A 20572-nucleotide genomic window follows, 5' to 3' on the forward strand; every position below is an offset into this window, starting at 1 on the left:
AACATTTTTCTATTGCTATGCGGAAACTTGCAAAAAATAAATGGATTGTCTTATGCCAGTAATGGGAATCTGTTAAATGATATTCCTCTCAGAACTGCTCAGTCCTTTTTTAATTTCTACAGTTATTTTGAAACTGGACACAGGAAAAACAAAAAGTTTTCTATTTTTAAACTTTGAATATATACCAGTGAAGTCCTGCCTAAAGCCTTTTCTTACAGATCTGACTATATTTCGAGGCCTGAGTATATTTTAAGTCCTTCTTCATCCACTTTCATATCTTTTCTGCCCATTTCACCAAAAAATTGGCCTGTGTGCTTCCTTTCCAGAGCAATTAGACTGGCTACTTTCCTAGACTTTTATTAGAAGATTTTATGTACTGGTAAGAATTTAGTGCAGCTTTTTTGTCTTAATTCTGATGGATCAGATAAATACCTTATGGGGATCACACTAAGTTGTATCTTACAGCTTCAGGATGGCAGAATCATTAATGACATTCCTTAATAGAAGCACTTATATATTAATAATGTATACATTAATTACATGGCTATTATATAAAGTGCCTATAGAGTCTATGTACATAAATAGTATCCATGCAGTAAATCACAAAGCTATATGTCAACTGTAATTATCCATTCATTTTTAACTTCCTTTTTCCTGCTCCATTGGGCAATCTCATATTCCAGCAATCTAGAAAAGTTAGTCTTCCTTTCTTTCATTTTCTGATAAAGTTTTCCTTCTTTTCTCATAAAATCTGAACTTTAGGCAAAACAGAAAACACCAATTTGTATCTTACAAACATCTGGAATAACTGACAACTTTTGTGGAAAGAAGCAGCTCAAATATTTGTGTGAGCGCATAAATATTAGCTAGCACCTCTGTACTACTTCTCTGAGATGCTCTCTTTTGACCTCACTTTCAAAATTCTTTGTCAGGACTTAAGACTTTCCATTGCAGTCATTAACTTTATAAGCAGAAAATGAAGAAACCTAAACCTGTGCCACTATTTAAAATTTTCTAAACACTTGAAGAATAGTTTTCTCTTTCTCTGTTTTTTTTTTTTTTTTTTTTTTTTTTTTTTTTTTTTTTTAGCATATGAGATTCAGGGGAAAAAAATTGCTTGGGATTGTTGCTATAAAAGCTTTCTTTATTTGGGCAGTGGGAAAGCTGTAAAATGTACTTCTGTCTCCAGAAACAAACAGCATGGAAGTAACAAGCAGCTTGGGCACAGTAATACAACTCCTTCATCTCCATGTCAATAAAAATCCTGTACCACATTGCTCTATGATTATTCTATAATTATGACATAGCAACAGCTGTATTCAGTAGAGTGGGTTAGAGGCTTTAGCTTTAAATCTGAATTTTACCTTTCAACAACAAGAATAAAGGAAAAGAGTACGAATTTTGATAGCTATTGAATTTTAAAGTGGAAGCTTATTTTTCCTTCAAAAGCAGGGTCATGAGAAAAGGAAGCTACCCTGTACCTGTAAACATTTAAAAGCTGAGGTGCTGGAAAGGCTTGCTTTTCTTGGTGTCCTTTTTTGTTATGTATATAGGCTCTTCCAAGGGCCTTTTCTTTAACAATAATGTTACTGTCCACTATTTTTTTTCTCTTATCAGTATAGAGGTTCCTTTTCTTACGTGATGATGGTTTTTTTAGCACATCTCGTTGAACACTCCAGATTTTTTATAAGCAAAAAAACCAGAGACCATTTCACATAATGCAAAAATTCATTGGCTTAAGTTACTTACATGTCCTAGGTGTGCAGTCCAACAGAAGCTGAACTCATCTGCTGTCCCAGAATCAAAGGTCTCTTAGCAAGCCATTTTAAGCTAATTTTTGTTTCTCATGAATTACAATTTACGTCTTGCAGTTGCCAAGACTGTTGCACCAAGACTGAAAGTTTTAATCTGTTTTCCTTAAGATTAATGGTTCTAGGATTCTTTCCTTACTCTTCTTTACTGGATACAGCTACGACAGCCTGTCCTCCTAATGTATGGAGCTACTGTCTGTCCCATTTAGGGCTTGTATGAGAATTCAGCTCACACTTGCAATGATATTTTAGACTGATACCATTTTGGGACAATGAGTCAGCAGGTCACACTTCTCTGGCTAAATCCTCTTATATAAATTTTCAGAAATACTGACTTCCCGTTATAGTTTATGCACATGGTCACCCCCAAGTAACACAAATCAGCCAAATAAAACTGCCTTTAGTCTTCCAAAAATATTACTAACTGAAGACATCACATACACAGTATTTCCAGAGTTTTTTCGTATTATTGTAGGTGAGAGATTTGGGTCTCTTGCTGTTTTTGTCATAAGCATCCCATCAAAATACAAACCGTCTTGTCATGAGAAATCTGGTCTTGGATCCACACCTGCTTTCAGAGCGTAAGATGCACTGTTCTCTTGATAAAATTGATATAAATGCATGAAGTCACCTAAGGTTTTAAGGCAGAGTCCAAGTCTGATGAAATTACAATACGTACTGCTTAATGTTATCTGTTGAGGCTGGAACTTAGAGCATTATGGAATATGGAATTGATAAATTTAGAGGCAATATGAGAATGGAAAGACATTTATTAGCGTGTTTTTCTCTCTCTCCTTACTTTTGGGGGTATAACTTCTTAGCCCTACTTTAACCCTTTATGTTACTATATAGCCTTAGCTTCCTATATCAAAAAATGTCCCACAGAGAGCAAATATTATGGCGAAAAGTTAGCTGTTAGTGGTAGTGATATAAAATGAGTATTACTCACTAATTGGTCAAATTTTATTCTTGATTTTTTTTCATTTCTTCTTTGTTGAAAGACATACAGTTCCCAGCTAAACATAAATGCAGCAATATTTCTCTTTTCCCTTCAAAAATAACTCCAACCCCAATGTCAGCAGCTTTTTAATCATGCACAGGCCTTTGAAATTCAGTGTAAAAAATCCAAACTACTTAAGTGAGTTGTTTTACCTCCTTTTCAGTTCAGTTAGAGGACCCAAACAAAATGCCATACACAGAACTACCTTGTACCAACAAATGTGTGCCTTCATTTCAAATACTCATGTTCAGGTACATCCAAGTCATCTGTAGCCAAATATATATTCCTTTGCTGGTCTAGCCTTTCTGGCTAAATCTGCAAAATACCTGATTTTTGCTAATATGGAGAATGGCTGGAAGCTTAGTGCAGTCCTTAAGACTTGTAAATGTTCACATGGTCTTTGTGAACATTTCAACATGTCAAGCTGGGCAGGCAGCCTGACCCTACAGATCCCAGATACCTTTGCAGAGACTAGTGCTGAGCCACCAGGAGCAGGGACTCCAGCACACAGAGTCTGCCAGCGCTGGTCAGAAAAGTTAATTGCAAGGATTAGAGGTGTGTATAGAGCTCATTCAGAGAGCTTTATACAAAATCAGAATGATTTGTCTACATCAGTAGAATTCAGAAGACATGTACTTTTGTTTAATTTCATGTTTTATTGTTGGTCTCATGCTATGCCCCAGGTCTTGATCATTTGTATAACTTTCTGAATAATGCAACAAGTAAAAAAGTCCTGTGTATATACTATGCTAGACAAGCATACACATTACCAAATACAGGCTATAGTCTCTGTTAACATAAAGCTACATAGCTGATTTCAAGGAAACCAAGCTGAGTTATACCAACCCACAATCTGCCCCATTATCGTGAAAGGTATTCTTCTTTTGTGTTTGTGGATTTTGTTGGTTTTTTTTTAGTATAGTGGGATGAAAAAGACATTACATTTACAGCCCCAAACACTCTACATATTCCAGTATCTTGTTTTTAACAACTACCAAACACTGTGCAGATGATTTTACTAAATAACCAACAATCACTCCAAAGTCAGAACTGATACTCCTGTCCTTGGGGATGTGCTACCAGATCCATACACATCCCCAGCACAGCTCTGAGCCTAACACATTTGGCCCACTGACCACAAAGTGCACTGCCTCCAATTACCTTTTCTCTCTTGCTCTTATCTCAGTGTACTGACTCTGCACTTATCTTAGTCCCTTCCTTTTATCTAAAACACTGCAATCTTCCAAGTCCCTTAATGCAGTTCATGGTTTGACTCCTGTTTTTCTCATCTAATATTATCATCCCTTTCAGTGTTTTACTTTCTCTCTTCCTTTTCCTGAAGCACTCCCACAAGCACCAGGGTCTTAAAAAATCACTGCTGTTTACAGAGTTTATTACTTTCCATAATTTCTTATGATTCTCCTGCAGCATGTCATTCAAATAATTATCTTTGTGATTTACTGTATCGGTCATATAACCTCCTTCTTCCTGTACTAATCAGCTCTGGAGTAGCCACTTGGTAGAGCCAGATTGCCCCTGACAGACTTTTTCCCATCTCTGTGCTTCCTCACTCAAGCATGCTGGGATCATGCTCTCTGTCATCTTCTACATACACACAGTTCCTCGCCAGATCTTCCAGGGCAGACTCACCCTGGCTGGCCAGGAACTAGCCTAAACTGCAGATCTCAGCAAATATCTCAAGCTCTGAGGAGCTGGTGCCTCTGCAAAAAATCTCTCTCTGCCTCTATTTAGGTGGCATAGCCATATGCCACTGCCCATGCAAGTTTTTGACTGAAAGCCACCATAGAAAGCCCTTTGCAGCACATCTAAAACACACAACACTCTGTACCTGAGCTTCTACAAAGTGCCACTGCACTGATGAGCAGATTGTTCACTAAAATACCATGGGAGAGTGAAGCATTGGCTTGAACTATCTTCAGATAGATCAGCTGTGTCCTGTCACAGAAGGGAGGGGAAAATAAAATGGTGAAATCTCCTCAACTCTTTCCTTTTTAGGGCAGCAGCAAGGAAATACCATAGCCTCCACTGTAAATTACACAGCAAAAACGCTATTTTGGACACCAATTCTCTACCTGGTTACTTGGAAAGTAACTGTGGCAAGTAATACATACAGACATTCCTTCTGAAACAAAACGAGTTGTAGATACTCAAAAACTACCAAACCACCTCACCCCCCCAAATCCAGGCAGCAGCTGCAATTTCCCCTCCACCACACAACTAACAAGCATTTACATGGGCATACGTGCCCGCAGAGCTTTGTAAGAGCAAAGACAAAGACACACAGTTATGGCTTACCAGATCCAAATGCTTGATTGTAACCCTGCCTCAGGGTTACCTTCCTGTAACTCATTTAAAAGCTCATTTAAAACGAACAAAATTTCAAGGTACACTGGGTATTTTTGAGGTCAGCCCAATGAAACTATGTAGTAAGGACAATACAGCAGTGTTAAAGACATGATACATTGCTAGAGTGAATACTACTATAGCTTTGGAGAGCCTGATGTATGGATAACTTCTTGGAGTTTATTTACCCTTTCTTTTGGTGATGCATGTTGTGGCATTTTCACACAAAAAAAAGTTCTTTGGGAAAATGTCAACAAGATACTTCATAGACATTTTCAGACTATTACATAAGAAGATGTCACAGATATTTCCTTCCTACAGAAATTAAATTGGTGTTCAAGGAGGAAACCAATATTTCAATCTCCTGAAAATTGAACTTTCCCTACCTACACAATTGTGAAAGCTGGGATGTAAGGGACAGCACTTGGCTGATGCATTTTTGGAGTCTCAGAGAGACAGATCTGGGCAATCCTGCAGTTTTAAAATGCTACTGCCCCTAGCTTTCCATCCTGCTGCTCTGCCAGAGATTACTGCTCTTATAGCAGAAGAAACAAAAGACAGTGTGCTGTAGTCCCCTCTTGTGTAAGAGCACAGGGAGGGGGGGCTCAGTGCTGTGTTGCAGATACTCCAGTTCTCAGCCTGGTAGCTTAGCAAAATGCAGTGGACTTTGAACTGGGGTTTCTGATGCAGAGGCACCTGCTCTCAGCTGCTACCTCCTTTCCAAGCAGAGTAGCTTCTGATATAAAACCAAACCAAACCAACAAAATCAGAAAAAAAAAAACCCAAAAAAAAAAAAAAAAAACCAAAAAAAAAAAAAAACAAAAAAAAAAAAAAAAAAAAACCCCAAAAAAAAAACCCAAAAAAAAAAAAACCACACCAAAAAATCCCAACCAAAAACTCAAACACACAACAGAAAAGCCCTCAGATAAACAGAGAACTGAGAAATTAATTTCCTGGGCTGTTATTACTAGATCCTAGGCTCTTATGTTAGTGGAATATTCCAAAGCAATGATTCTTAGAGTATAAGATATCATATTAATTAAGACTCCCAAAAAATCTTTGAAGGAGACTATTTAGAAAAGTCCTCAGTACTATTAATGTGAGCACTGAATAGGTCTGTTTATGGGTGCTATTACCTGTAATACATGAACTGAAGCTAATGCTTTTCAGAGGAGAAAGTAGCCATTAACAACTCAAAGATTTCCTCATAATACCTTTTGTACACATTGATCTGTTTCCTGCTATTAAAAACCGACCAAACAAAAAAACCACAAAGAAGGCAAAAATACTTAATAGATGATATTGTCCTGTGAAAATGGACGTGAAGCCCAACCCAGTCAGATGTCAAGGGCAATAAAACTCTAAGCATTAATCTCTGGGGAATAGCCACAAAGACGGAAAGATTCTGAGCAATGGGCTCTTTGCAGGGAATTTCTGGAGAAAAGCATTTATGTACCCCAGTTTCCCCTGGTAACCTCACCAGACCACGGTCAGGACAGCCGGCAGATGTGGTCTGAGAAGCAGATGAAATTTGCTCTTTCAGTGAATGCAATGTTAAGATTGTTAATGTAAGAAACTTAGACTGGTGTCTAACCTTGGAGAGAAAAGGGCAGACTCTTTGCCATGGAAGTCGTATCCCTGAAGAAAAAGAAATTGTCCTAAACTTGTAATGTTAGCTCTCTCAAATGGATTCTGAGGGAATCTGCCAAGTCCTTCACTAACTTCACCTGTGTTCAGCTATTGGTGCAAGTGATCTGTGATGGCACATGAAAGCTGAGCTCCTTCAGCTGTTCCACAGGGCTGGGTCTTTCCAGCGATGCCCCCCGACTCCGCTTCACAGCAGCTCTACCCTGTCTGCTCCAATGCTCTGCCCACCACAGAGACAGATGAGCAAACAGATTCATTCTATTACAGCTCCTACTAAAAACAGGTGAAAGCCCCATATTCCCTCCACTTGTGGTACAGCTTGAAAACAAAATTATAATACCCCCAAAGCAACCAAATGAAAACCCAGCCCCTTACCCCAGCCCCAAACATCCCACATTCAAATCCAGTAGGATATTAAAATGCCCTCTGAAAATGTGTAAGTGTTCTTAGTAGGAATCAATCCCAAAATTTACACAGACCATCCTCCTCCCTTTTGTCAGTCAAATACAATGCTTTGGTAATCTAAGTCCCTGTTACAACTCATATATACATACACATGAATTGTTCATATGCCACCTTTTTTTTCCCCATTCTTTTTTTTTCATTTTTCTTTTTTTTCTTTTCTTTTTTTGTTACACTTTGAAGCAAGCCATTCTAGGCACTAGGGACAGACCATCCTCTCAAAAGAATAACCTTCCTGCAGGGGCCTCTCCAATCCAAATGGTTAGGAATCCAATACACAACAATCTTGCAGAAATCAGCTGCCAGATTTATTATTCTACCTGGAAACCCCCAAACAAAACAAAACAAAACAAAAAACCCAACCCCAAACAAACAAAAAAGTGGAATAAAAATAGACTTTAAATAAACCTCTTAGGTACATTTTTAAAAGGGTTAATCAGTTCAGTGAAAGACCTTTTTGTCTTCTGCTGAGAGATCATGTAATGTTGGTCTGACTGCTTGTTTTGTTCAGTGAGTCACTACCGTATACAGATATATATATATTTTTTTTCTTCTTAAATATTACACATTCGATGCAATTTTAAAATATTTTTTTTTTCCTTTTTTTGTCCAACCCCTTTCCCAAACACCCACATCCTGCCACAGGCAAGAGGCGCTCTGTGCTGACATTAAAGAACCAAAACCAATCCAAGGACTTTTCATCAAAGCATGTTTCATTTGAACCTTATTTCAATGGAAACCACATTTTTTTTAAAACAATATTACTCAACATTTTCCCTTTCCTTTTGGCTAGTTCTGCCATTTTAGACTTCTTTTTCTCAGTTGATCACCAACTATTTAAGTGCCATTGAGACCTATGAATGACAGAATTAGGTGGCATATTAAGGCATATCTCATAAAATATGTTGTCTCATGGATCTCCGTAAATTAAATACCTGCCCAAATGCTTTTTATGCACCTGTGGTTTCTAGTGACCACTACTTCTTTACTTTTGATTAAATGTGTATTAAAATATTTATAACTTAAGTAGTGTCTTAACTGACAAAGGATGGAAGATAAACCCACCACCTACGACTGTCTTTGAAATCCATCCATTATGATGAAAGTTATTCTTGTCTTTTTATGGTTATGTATTTACTTTCCTCCCACTTCTTGACAATCTAGGAAAATGAGGTACTTCATATAAAAACTATTTAAATTTCACTGGGCAAAAAATGAAATCCAATTCTTAGGTCCCTCTCCACCCCTTCAACCTATGAATGATTATATTTCAAAAAAGGTGCTCATAAATATTTTAAACTTTTGGGGTTTTGCCGCTTTTTGTTTTTGTTTTACATACAGAATAGCACGTGTGGTTTGTGTCCAAGGTAACCCCTCTCAAAAAATAAAACAATTTGAAAAAATAACAAAACAACCCAAAAAACCCCTCAAAATTTAAATTGTCTTCTGAGCACATCCGATCACATTTACATTTAGTGTCCAAAACAAGTTGATTGGTAACACCAGTGCCAGCACTACAACGTCATACAGCAACTTCATGGTATTCTTTGACAGTTCATCTCTGTTCCACCGAAAATTACAAAAGGTTCTGCAGAGCTTTCCTTAGCAAGCTGAAGCTTACTAGTCATTTGTGGATGCGCATAAAAGCTGCTTATAGCACAGCTATGGCGTAAGCTATTTTCTAAGCAATAAATGGTTCAAGTCATCTATTTTGTCCTGAAATGCTACCTGTAGTTACAGCATTGCTTATAAATGGTCATAGTAAAGTCAGCATCAAAGAGAATATTACAGAAAAAGACAGCAGCAGAAGCATTAGCATTATCTAGTATTTATATATGTTATCAACATAACACAGCAGTAAAAGGTTTAAATGCATATTAATGGGTACCGTGTCTAAAAATTACTAAAGTACCTATTTAGTGTATTGGATATTTTTCTCAAGGAGTGCTTGCTGTGTCTAAACAGCATAATTAGATATGTGACTTAGTACAGTTAATTCCTATTGATTAAATAACTTATTTATGTACCAAAGGAAATGGAAGGATACAAAATGTTTTCTCCCTCCTGATCATGATCCTGTATTTAATGCTGACATGATCATCAGAAAGCCTACTCCATGTAATAACTACCCTCAAATGGATCTTGAAAAATCAACACCATAGCATGGGCCATATATGTATAGCAATGTGGCACCAGATACAGCATGCAGCTTGCAGTCTGAAGTCGGGGATTTCACTGCTTGGTCACTGTACTTATGGCCAGTCTGTCATTAAATAGGATTTTTTTTTTTTTTTCAAGTCATACACAAAAAAAATTAGAAAAAGAAAGAGGAAAAAAAAAAGGAAAAAAATTAGGAAAACTATCTGGTTGTTCAGAGACAAGGTACAAGTTCTGCCACTGGAAACTTCTAAATTAAATGCTGTGGTATATGGTTTGCTTCTCTTTTATTACTGCAGAAAGGCAATTAGGAATGGCAAGAAACAAATGCCCCAGGCATGCTGTGTTGATATCATCATCAAAAGCGGTTATTTTGCACAATGAGAATTAACTGTACTACGGATACCCAGAGAAAATGTACAATATCTTATGCTGATATGAAACAAAACAGACATGATATAGCTTTTTTTGTACTTAAAACCTGTATGTTCCCTTCCCAAACTTAAGTAAAAAGCAAACCCACCCTTTTCCTCCTTTTACACAGAATAACGTTTAGGTTCCAACCCTCCCCTTTCAAATAAAGTGCGCTGTCCATGGCAGACCATAGGAGTAATGCAACAGGAAAAGCCCCTTTTAGTGTACTATTTAAAAAACAAACTGAAGTCGATTCAGCTTTCCTCTGGGTCTTGGGAAAGAGGAGAAGCTTAAGGGAGGGGGAAGCACCCCTTCAGCGTCACTGTTGTTAATAGACATAGCCTTCGTTATAGGGGTGGGTGTTGCAGCAGCCTCCGTCCTGCATGTAGACCATGCTCTCGTCAAAGTGGGACAGAGGCACAGTGTCCTCCTCATTGATGTGGCGCTCCATGTCAGTCTTCAGCAAGGGGCGCTGGTTGTCGGGAAAAGCCATGGAGAAAAGCGCTTCAGGGTCACAAACAAACTTGTAGACGTATCTTTCTCCAGCCACCTTAGGACAACAGAAGGGGAAAAAAGGTGCAGCATAAGGCCTGGTGTTTTGCAGCTCCAAGTTCAACAGTCTTGCAAAGAACTCACCTTTGTTACACAATTAATAATGTGACAGCAGAACTGGTAAGGTAACAACCTAGCAAAGACAAGAGGGACCTGGCAAAGCAGACTGCGCAGAACGCTCTTGATTTTGCCACTCATGACATCCTGTTGGAAGATGAACTAAGTATTCTGCTTCTAAACATTTGTTTGAGATCGTTTCCTATACTTAACCACAAATGGAATTGTTCTTATTGGAAAATGTAAACAAATTGTCACTACAGTGGCAAAATAAAATTACACACCCCGTGTGCGAAGTGGAAAAAAGAATCACATAGCACAGCAGAGATCTGGATTTCACTTCACACAGATTGATTCATGCTTACGTATAAAAGCACTTTAGTTATAGTGCCTGCTGATTGTACAGGGACAGCGTAAGCAAATACGTAGGCTAATATGTACTTAGCAATTGCTCATGCAAAGCTGGGACATTTGGATTTGCTTATGGAGGGGCAATTTGTCCAAAGATCCTAAAGTTTTCCCTTAATCAGAAACAGCCTTACATGTCTACGTTTCAATTTCCTAAAAGCTAGAGAATGATAAAAACAACACAGAATTGCTGTCTTATTACAAACAACAAACAGAAGTCAATATAGTGTCTTCTCAAGTACCTTATTTTAAAAATTGTGCTTAAAAATATGCATTAGATTGCATGCTCACAATTTATTAAAATGATTTTAAATAAAATCATATTGTCAGTTTCTTGCAACTCTAGCTACTATAGCAATGAAGTGAGTTAGTGACGATGGAAAAAGTGTTGCAAACTTAACTCTCTACTTATGGATGCAAAATAGTTTGAAGCACCTCCTTAAACTTTTAGCTTATTTATTCTACAAATAGAATTTGGTAGGGACTGTATCTGCAGCAGAATTTTTAAAATCAAATTAATTCCAGCAAGTTTGATAGACTAGAGGTTGCATTCAGAAATCAGCTTTTTGCATAACCTGCTATCATTGTTGATTTAAAAAAAGGAGGGAAAATATGCGTACAAACTTTGCCATAAAGAAACCTGCTCTGCATCTACAACCCCTATTAGTTTTTAACATACATGAACTGGCCAGATAGAGTGATCCCAGGACAAATCCGAAACATTGCTATGTCAGAAAAATAAACATACAAGCTAGCTTTCAAAACGTGTGTTAAACCCACTCTTGTAGATAATAAAGTAGTAGTTCAGGATCTAGCAAGCTAGCGGTCCAAAGTATTTGTAAACTTTCCACATTAAATGGATGTGTGGGTTGGGGCAGCATTATCAGCCTTCTGGTATTTCTATCCCCACCTTTTGAATTTGCTTCACTCTGCTACTTTTTTTTTTTGCCTCTGCTGCCTTTGAAGTGTGCTGGCAGCACAGTTGCCTATGCTGCTGAGCTGTAACCTGCAACAAGGAACTCCTCTGCCTGAAGCACCAGTAAGCAAAACCAAGCACTTCTGCTTCTCCCTGGTCGGACCCAGTCTCAAATCCGCTTTACAAAGACTCTGTGCACAGTTACGTGACACACAAAAATGAATGAGGTGCTGAGCTACAGGGCTGAAGAACTGTAAGCCAATACTAGCCCAGATTGCTGTCCAAGTTGACTACTGTTAATGAGAAAGAAGTGCACTACAAAAATCCTACAATCTAAGAAAGAGAACTTTTCAGACTTCACAAATCCTAATGGAAAAGGATAACTTGAGTAACTCTCCCAGTAACCTAAGAGCACTGTTTCCATTCATGGAATTGGCATATGACAAGTTTAAACATGTTCAACATCACTGGTCACAAGACCAATGTGAAAAGACGTGGAATAAGTTTTGCAGTCCAAGGTGTTTATTATGATCTTTGATCACACCTGGCAGTTTTGTAGATTCAGGAGACTGGCCTCTCCTCTTGATTTCTCAGTCAATCTACATGGTACTACACAGCAAGATTTAAAAATCAGTAAGCCACAGAAGGAGAATGGCTTGAATACTGGCAGCAAGACTAGTCTGTAATATATAAATTATTGTTAAATATTTCTCCTAATTTGGTTATTATAAATACTAAATTCCATTCAAAACCAGTATTACTACAACACTATTAGTAAAAATATTAAAGTACTTGGTATGTTAATAGGCATAATTATTCTCCACTATCTTGCACTTGCTAAAGTACCCAAGCACTGGGCAGCTAATTTAGATCTGCAAAACATTAATCATACTGTACTCTACCATTTGCCTTTTCCAGCTGCCAGGAAGCTCTTTTGGATATTTTTGAATGTTACTTCTTTCCTTATAATCATGAAATGTATTGTGTGAACTAAAACCACAGATGATTTTTACATAGGAAAAAAGAAATCTTAATGCATATGCTGGACCTAGTAGTTCCAAAAGCTTAGTGTTTGCCTAAACAGATGAAAAAAACTACATAAGCCATGCAATTACAAGAACTCCTTGTAAACTGACCTATGCATTAACATGCAAGACTCTGGTGAAATGTAATACAAAATTAGCTACTCACCTTTTGCATGATTCCCTTTTCATAATAATAGCGAAGCGATCGGCTAAGTTTATCGTAGTTCATAGCTGGCCTGTTTTTCTGAATCCCCCAGCGACGCGCCACCTGCCACAAAAACGGATTAGCAATGATTTGTTAAATGCATTTAACAAGAAGATCTTATCATCAGATACTTTATTTGGGGATACAGGAGGGAAAACCCTGCAGGTGCAACAAATAGGAAAAGGTTGCCATGACCTGAATTTCCCATGTATTACTATGAATTTTAATTGGATGTACATCATCTTTAATCTTGTAACAGACTTATTGGACAATGTGGTGGAGGGTTAGGGTTTTTCTTGCCTTTTAATTAAGAAAACCAATGAAAAAATAAAGCCATACAAAGAGATAATGGACAAAAAACATTTATCAAGTTCCACCAGAAAACTTTTACAAAATATTTCTTCAGTTTGACACTATGGATAATTGTTCCGTGCCTATCTTTTCCTTGCTGTCAGAAAAAAAAGTAAGTTATTTTAAACACACATGCATACACACTTACTTCATGAACTAATACAGACTGTACTTGGAATGACAGAAACGCTGTGATTATAGATCAAGTGATTTCAAAAGACAACTCCCAGTCCTAAACATTACTTCAGAAAAAAAAAAAGAATCATCTGAGGAGGCAGAATAATTGCTTGGAAGAACTATACTGTAGTATGAAGAATGGAACAGAATTTTCATAGTTTCAGCTGTATAATTTCCCTTAAAAATAACAATAAAAAACTAATTGCAAGTAACTCATGAAACTATTCCACAGAGAACAATATGCCTTCTGCTCTGACTTATGTTTTCTACTTGACTTTATGCTTCCTGTTTTATTGCTAAAGATAGCTTTGGACAGAGCGACCCTTTGTTTAAAGAGCTTAACTTCTTATTCCTCGCCTGAAATTTAATCGGCTATTTGTGACATTTCAATTACTGTCTGTAAAAATGACTATAATATCACCTGAGGGGAAAAAAGGTAGAGCTGATGAACTCTTTAAAGCACTTTTTATAAAAATGATTGAGAGATGCATATGCATACAGCTCTGGAAAAAGGACAGAGTAGCCAAGCAGCTTCTCTTCAGACTGCTCTGTGAGACTTCCCATAGGTGTCTGGAGCTTTTTGATACAAGCCATGACAACATGCAGCACTAAGAAAAATCTATGATTTTGGTGTCCACCTGGACTATAATTTCTAAAATTTCTTTTGAAAGCATTATTTCCTTTCAGTGGTGCAGCTCTTCAGGCTTATGTAAATTATCACAGCTCTGCTAACTTCAGCTACATTTTAGCTGTACCGAAACACACCTCCAATCACATACATTTTTTCCAGCTGCAGATTTGGCCTAGATGTCTAACTTTGATTCACCTATTCATTTTTGTAACACATGACCACATCACTCATTTTTAATCCCTTCCAAGGTTTTTTTCTGCATTAATTGGAGTACTAAAAGGACAGCCTTGCAAAATAAATAAATACACAGCAAACATAAACAGCAAGTAATGGTGAAGAATACTTTACACTGTGTGGTAAACAAGCAATCAGGTCCAGTTCCCATCCCTGAAGTGCACAGCATTTACCTAGTCTTGCTCTGTGGAAGGGATTCCACCCTTCCACCCTACCTTCCTGCTGAAGGTTGCTGTCCCTGTGACAAGCCCACATAAATGGACCTATGCCAAATTCTCAGGCTCCATAGTTCACAGTTAATTCCTGAATGAACTGTGGCACTCCAGGAGCTGATACATATTCATTTATGTTGTCACTCTCTACAAGGGCATAAACCTCCAGTAAGGAATGGATGGAAAGGTCATGTCACTGACATCCTAGCTTGCCACAGCAGAACCAACAAGCTCTTTCATTTCCCTTCAACTTATACTTGGCAACCAACAGAACTGTGTGACTTCCCATAGGCTATTCTTATTTCAATTGACCGTTTCTGTCAGATTCATGACATTCATATGAAAACAACTTAAACTCCTTTGTACTTCTAGGAACACACAGAGTGAGGCAAGCTTCAAGCCGCCTCCAGATCTTGGATGCAATGCTGCTCAAAAATACAAAGCAATTTCTACATAGTCAAACATGCAGATGAGCTGTTTAAGTTAAATTAGAATATCCAGTTCTTCAGGGAATTACATAAGAAGGAAAACTTATTGTTTGGTTTGGGGTTTAGCTAATAAAATCTATAAAGTTTTTGCACCATCTGCTAGAAACCATTTCTCAATAAAATGCTTCAATCTTAAAAAAAATTGGACATACCTCAAAGACAAGACAAAACTAAAAGAGTAAAAAATATGAGACTAGGGTGGGGGGGGGGAAATCATGTGCATCATTCACCAAAACCAAACAAAAGACTTTCCAAAGATTTCACTCTGTTCTTTGACAGGTTACACAACTAAGGAATCCATGCAGCCTGCTAAGGCTGCAGGCTTGCCAGCAAAGTTTCAGTATCATATTGACTAAGACTGTTCAGAGTTCAAATCCTCAGATACACAATGCCAGGATCTGCCATGGTGACTATCACTAGAGCAGGGAATGCTCAAACAAACGAGAGCCAGCACCGGGGTCCTTGCAGCAACCTCCTCCTCAGCCAGACCATGTCGGGAAGGAAAGGGACATCAGTCCTGACACCTAACACTCCTCAGAGTAGTTAGCAGACAATGCAAGTAACATGGAAGGAAGCTTTCAGACTGCTAATGCCAGTAGATGGATGGCAAACAGCAGAAATAGCTTGTGGAATGCAGAAGCAGCCATACACCCCCAAGCCTTCCCACTCAGCTCTAACTCGGAGGGGATCCTGTCAGAAAATTTGATGTAGTCCTCTCTATTAGAAACCCCTATTCAACAGGCAAGAAAACTAAAGCAGAATGATACTGCCTTTTGACAACCCTAATTAAATCCTCCACTTAAATTTTACAACAAAATTCACATACACCTGATCTTCCAACAATTTCCATGACAGTTTAGAATGCAGGCTAGGTTACATAACATTACCTAGTCCAAAACAGTTTACATAATAAAACATTCAATTTATTCCTGTTTATCACACAAGTGAACTAAGACACGCTTCAGCAAATGTTCATGAATATAAGCCATTTTATCTACCCCATGGTTCAGAAAAGCCATGCATGTGCATGAGCATCTGCAAGGCTAGGATCTAAGCCTGTACTAAACAATCTAATGATTCAATCTAATGAATCTAATGTTTGGTGTTGAAAGGCTAGTAAGGGACAAGTTTTCAAAGGATTTTGGGATACAATTACAACCATGAAGTGATTCTGAAAAATGCAGACCCCACAATTAATGTGAGCTATTTACTAACTCTAGTACTTGCAACATTTTTATTATTTTGTGGGACTAGGAGTCAAATCTATGCTTAAACCACATCTCTGTCCTAACTGAAGCACTGCTCTTGCCAGTCCTTTCTCTCACCCTTCAAAAGCACTACTGAAGCAAATTACTGAAGGAAAACTGAAGTCCTAAGTCCAAAGGAGCACAGTTAAGTTTGCAGGAGGGGCAGTGGATGTGAGGGCATGCATGCTGTCTGTCTAACTCACCTCCTCTGGCTCAATCAGCTTGAACTCCATGCCTCGGCCAGTCCATGCTATGAAGTGAGAGTTTGATGGGTCATCAAGAAGAGCTACCAAGAACTGCCAGAGCTGAAGCGAGCCTCGCCGTTGGTACGTGGGTCCTTCGCGATACATGCCTGGCTCCTGTTTGACATCTCCTGCACACAACAGCAACAACGTTAGAGGAGAAATCCCTGGGAACACCACCACTCAGTTTGTCAGATAAGCTGGCAAAGCAATAATTAAGGGTAACAAAACAAAGGAAGAATCAGCCACCCTCAAATGCAACATTCCCCTGTTTGCTGGAGACTTACAATAACATATTAATATACTAAAAAGCATTTAAATTAATTCATGATTTATGGGAGTCTCACTAAGTCTCTCCCCATGTAGGTTTGATAAATGCAAATCTCTTGCAAACCATTTTGTAATATCCTCTCTTTGAAAGCACCCAAACTATTTTTGAAGCAGCTCAGATATGTGAAGAACTGTGTTTGTGTGCCATAATTTGCACAGGCCCCAGTTTTGGTAATGTAGGCTTCATAAAGGTGCAAAACCCTATTGAGTGAAACTTCTCTTGCATGCAAATGCTTCTAAGGAAATTTTGACAAAGTATTTGACTTGGACTTAAACAGCATGTGCTTTATGTATAGGCATGTAAATCCTGCAGATACACAAGTTCCTTTGTGGCATATTAGACTTGCATATCAGCAAAAATTACTTTTACTCATATCTACATATTAAATTAGTAGTCCCTCTGAAAAGCAGTAAGTTAATATTTTCAAAATTTTAAGTCCAGAAAAACATTTTAAAAAATATCCATAACATTCTACTAGCTCCACAAATTGCCAATGAGAAAACCATCCTGTTACATCATTACTGTCTTTGTTGTTTTTAAATCATATTTATACTGAACAACTCATGCAAACAACAACAGCTGAAAGGTCTGTCTGCTGAAGCAGACAGTATTTTTTTCTCCACACAAGGACTGGAATCCTAGATATACTGGTAAATTCCTCATTTCAACTATCAGAACAGCAAAAGCCTCCAATAAATAGTGTGACCTGTTTAATAAGGAAAGTCAGGAATTTAAATTCAACCACAACATTAGGATGTTCTGACAGCCATTACAGAATGGCTCTGCGTAGTGAAAGGCAGAATAATAATATTAAAAATGGAGCACTTCCTCTTGTAATCAGGAAAGAAAATTGACTCAATAGCTGTGGAAAACAAATAAATCAACACAAGGCTTTTTGGTTTATGTGAGGTTCAAGTTCCAGTGCTGAAAGTCCTTTTTTTTTCAAGGACAGGTTTTTTCCTTGTAATAATAGCTGTGCAATGTGCAAATAGCAGGCACAGTATTACACAGGATCAAATTCTTTCCTAGTGCTGATCTTTGATTTCAAATGAAGCAGCTGAGAATCTTCTTCTGAAACATCAAGACTAGTCCCGGGCTTATCTAACTTTTGCTTTACTGGCCAGAATATTATGACACATCTGCTATTTTTCCCTCAAAACATCATTCTACAAGCATAAACACACCTATTTGCATCACAAGATCAATCTTCTAGAGTACAAAGTGTTTTCTCAATGGGCAGTCATAGAAACTAGCAGCAGATTGCTTGCTTTGCAGGCACAAAAATACTTTTACTGTATTTGTATTTATTTTTCATTTTCATTCCCTTTCCTGTATAATACCCAAATTAACTAAAAAGGTTTTTAAGGAAGACATAAACAAATGCTACTGTTAATGAGTCTTAACTTCTTGTAGTAGCCTCATCCCATTCCCATAAATGTACATATAAATCTGACACTGGTACTCAGATCAGATCCACAATCACTTTTGGGGAACAAAAAAATACCTGACACAATGTGCTTTAAAAAACCCAAACAAGCTCACATTACAAAGCCAGGGTATAAAGTAGACTTTCAATAGAACACTCTTTCTGTGACTGTGTCAATGTAGTGACAATGCAATACTGGATTGAGCAGTCTTCAGTTAGGTCTAATAGTGTCTAAAACTCTTTTATCTATTTCTTACCAACATAAAAATACATGTGATACTCTGAAGAATGTGCAATTCTCTGGGATACTTTCATTTCAGAGTCTCCAGATTTTCAGCAAATACAACAAATGCTGCTAAACACACAATAGTTTTGTAATCCATAAGTGAGTCTCAGGACAAAACAAGGTAGGAGAAAAACACCAATTCTACAGCCCTACTTTTAGCTGTGGTCAAAGATTTGTTCACAAGTTTATCAGGAAGTAGCTAATCTTTCCTACTGAAATAAATAAAGCCAGACATACACACACTAACACAAAAGCTACACTAACAACACTACACTAGCATGCATCCACTACCATAATGCCATTCTAGCAAATTTAAGTAACTGGTCTCTAAATTACTTCCCAAAGTTGCAGACTAACAGAGTCACTAGCAAGAAATATGGTGTCCATCTACTTTGCTTCTAATGAAATAAATCCGAAATCAACTGAGTTACACCAGGAAACTGATTTTACGTCAGAGTAACTGAGGATAATTTGGACCATTCATTTTAATTGACCTCAGAATTCCTCTTAAAAAAATCTGCTGTAATTGGTAGTGTTGTGAATAGGCCATTGATTTGTTATCAATCCCACCAAAAAATAAACCACTAATACATTCAACCTAGTGCAAATACATTGGCATGAACACAAAAAATGCCCTATATACTCACTTCCCACTATTCATTACTTCATAGACAGCAAGAGGCTTAATCCTCAGTAAAACCAAAGCTGCTGCTTTCTCTGCTGTTTTGTTAATTATAACTACAGCTTTCATTACATCTCAAACAACAAGTAGTTAGTATGTGATCATCAGTGCAATGGAAATCCTCTTATTACTTCTCAACAGTACAGAACTGAGCTCCTCTGCCACAAGTCTGGATGCAGCATCTTTCACTGCCAAAAGCCAAATGACATCCTATTGAAGAGAAGACTTTGGTTTCAAGAGACAAAGGTCAGCTTTGGTTGGGCGCACCACAAATGGTGTGTTAAGGAATTCTAAATTGGAACGTTACTGGGCTTTTTTGATCAGCAACAGAGAAAAGTCCCTCATCTCTTTCTTTTTCATCTCCCTACACAGGAAAAAGAGATGTGTCATACATACCGTCAAACTTCTCTGGAACAACGCAAGTGTCATCATAAAACTGCCTAGGTCCCTTTTCATACATACAGCCTGTAAGTTACAAAGAGAGAGGTGTTTATATAAAAGATGCATGGAGAAAAAAGAGATCACAGGCTTAATGCCAGAGGGAACACTACGTTATACAGGAATCAGATTAATATCCCACATCCTTTAGACACCGCCCAATCCCAACATTTTGGCCTAAGTACAAGGCTGTTTAATTAACATATGCGTTCCCAAAAGACTGTTAATCTCCACCTGCTAAAATGAAAAAGCACCCATTTTTCTCTATGATTTATTACAAAATGTTTGCTCATTTCCTGTTTGAACTAGCATGGCTTTGACATTTAACCATTAGTTCCTGCAGATCTTCTCCCTGCAAGACTAGAGAAGTACCACTCAGTATTTCCTCCTCACACCCACAGGTCACCCTCTCACACTGCTCTTGGTGTTCCTTCCAACTAAGATAATTTTGTAAAACTTTATTTTGTCATTAAAAGACACTGTCTACAACCCAGCAGGCTTTCTAGCACACCATTCTGTACACATTTCTATTATGCTTATGTTTTGCTTCACCAGAACTGTATTGCATATCAGTATCAGTTTCACCAGTGCTACTGAGTGAGACAAAACATCTTCTCCTCTCCTGCCCCCCTCTGACCCTCCTTTTGACTGCCTAACTATTACAGAAGGCTTTTTGCCTTAAGGTCACAGTGCTCAGTTGGGCTAGTTTCCCACTGTGAAGCTGAGGAGGAGGCCCCCACCTCAAAATCCTTTCTTCCAATATATTGTTTCCCTGTTCCACGGGCCAGGTCTACATTCATGTATTAAAA

General features: G+C 37.9%; 1 protein-coding gene across 2 annotated transcripts in view; it reads right to left on the bottom strand.

Annotated features, from left to right (window-relative positions):
* Positions 1-7978: 7978 nt before the first annotated feature.
* The window catches only part of ETV1 (ETS variant transcription factor 1), a 66204-nt gene continuing 53610 nt past the window's right edge, over positions 7979-20572 (bottom strand). For both annotated transcript variants that reach the window (XM_041466707.1, XM_041466706.1), the window contains 4 exons: positions 19722-19790; positions 16562-16731; positions 12980-13081; positions 7979-10405 (listed from right to left, as the gene is read on the bottom strand). In XM_041466707.1, coding sequence (XP_041322641.1) covers positions 10184-10405; positions 12980-13081; positions 16562-16731; positions 19722-19790 — 563 coding nt within the window. In that variant the 3' untranslated portion in view covers positions 7979-10183. The remainder of the gene's footprint in view (positions 10406-12979; positions 13082-16561; positions 16732-19721; positions 19791-20572) is intronic.

This window comes from Pyrgilauda ruficollis, unplaced genomic scaffold, assembly GCF_017590135.1.
Source record: "Pyrgilauda ruficollis isolate IOZ18807 unplaced genomic scaffold, ASM1759013v1 scaffold2, whole genome shotgun sequence".
In the NCBI taxonomy this organism is placed as follows: Eukaryota; Metazoa; Chordata; class Aves; order Passeriformes; family Passeridae; genus Pyrgilauda; species Pyrgilauda ruficollis.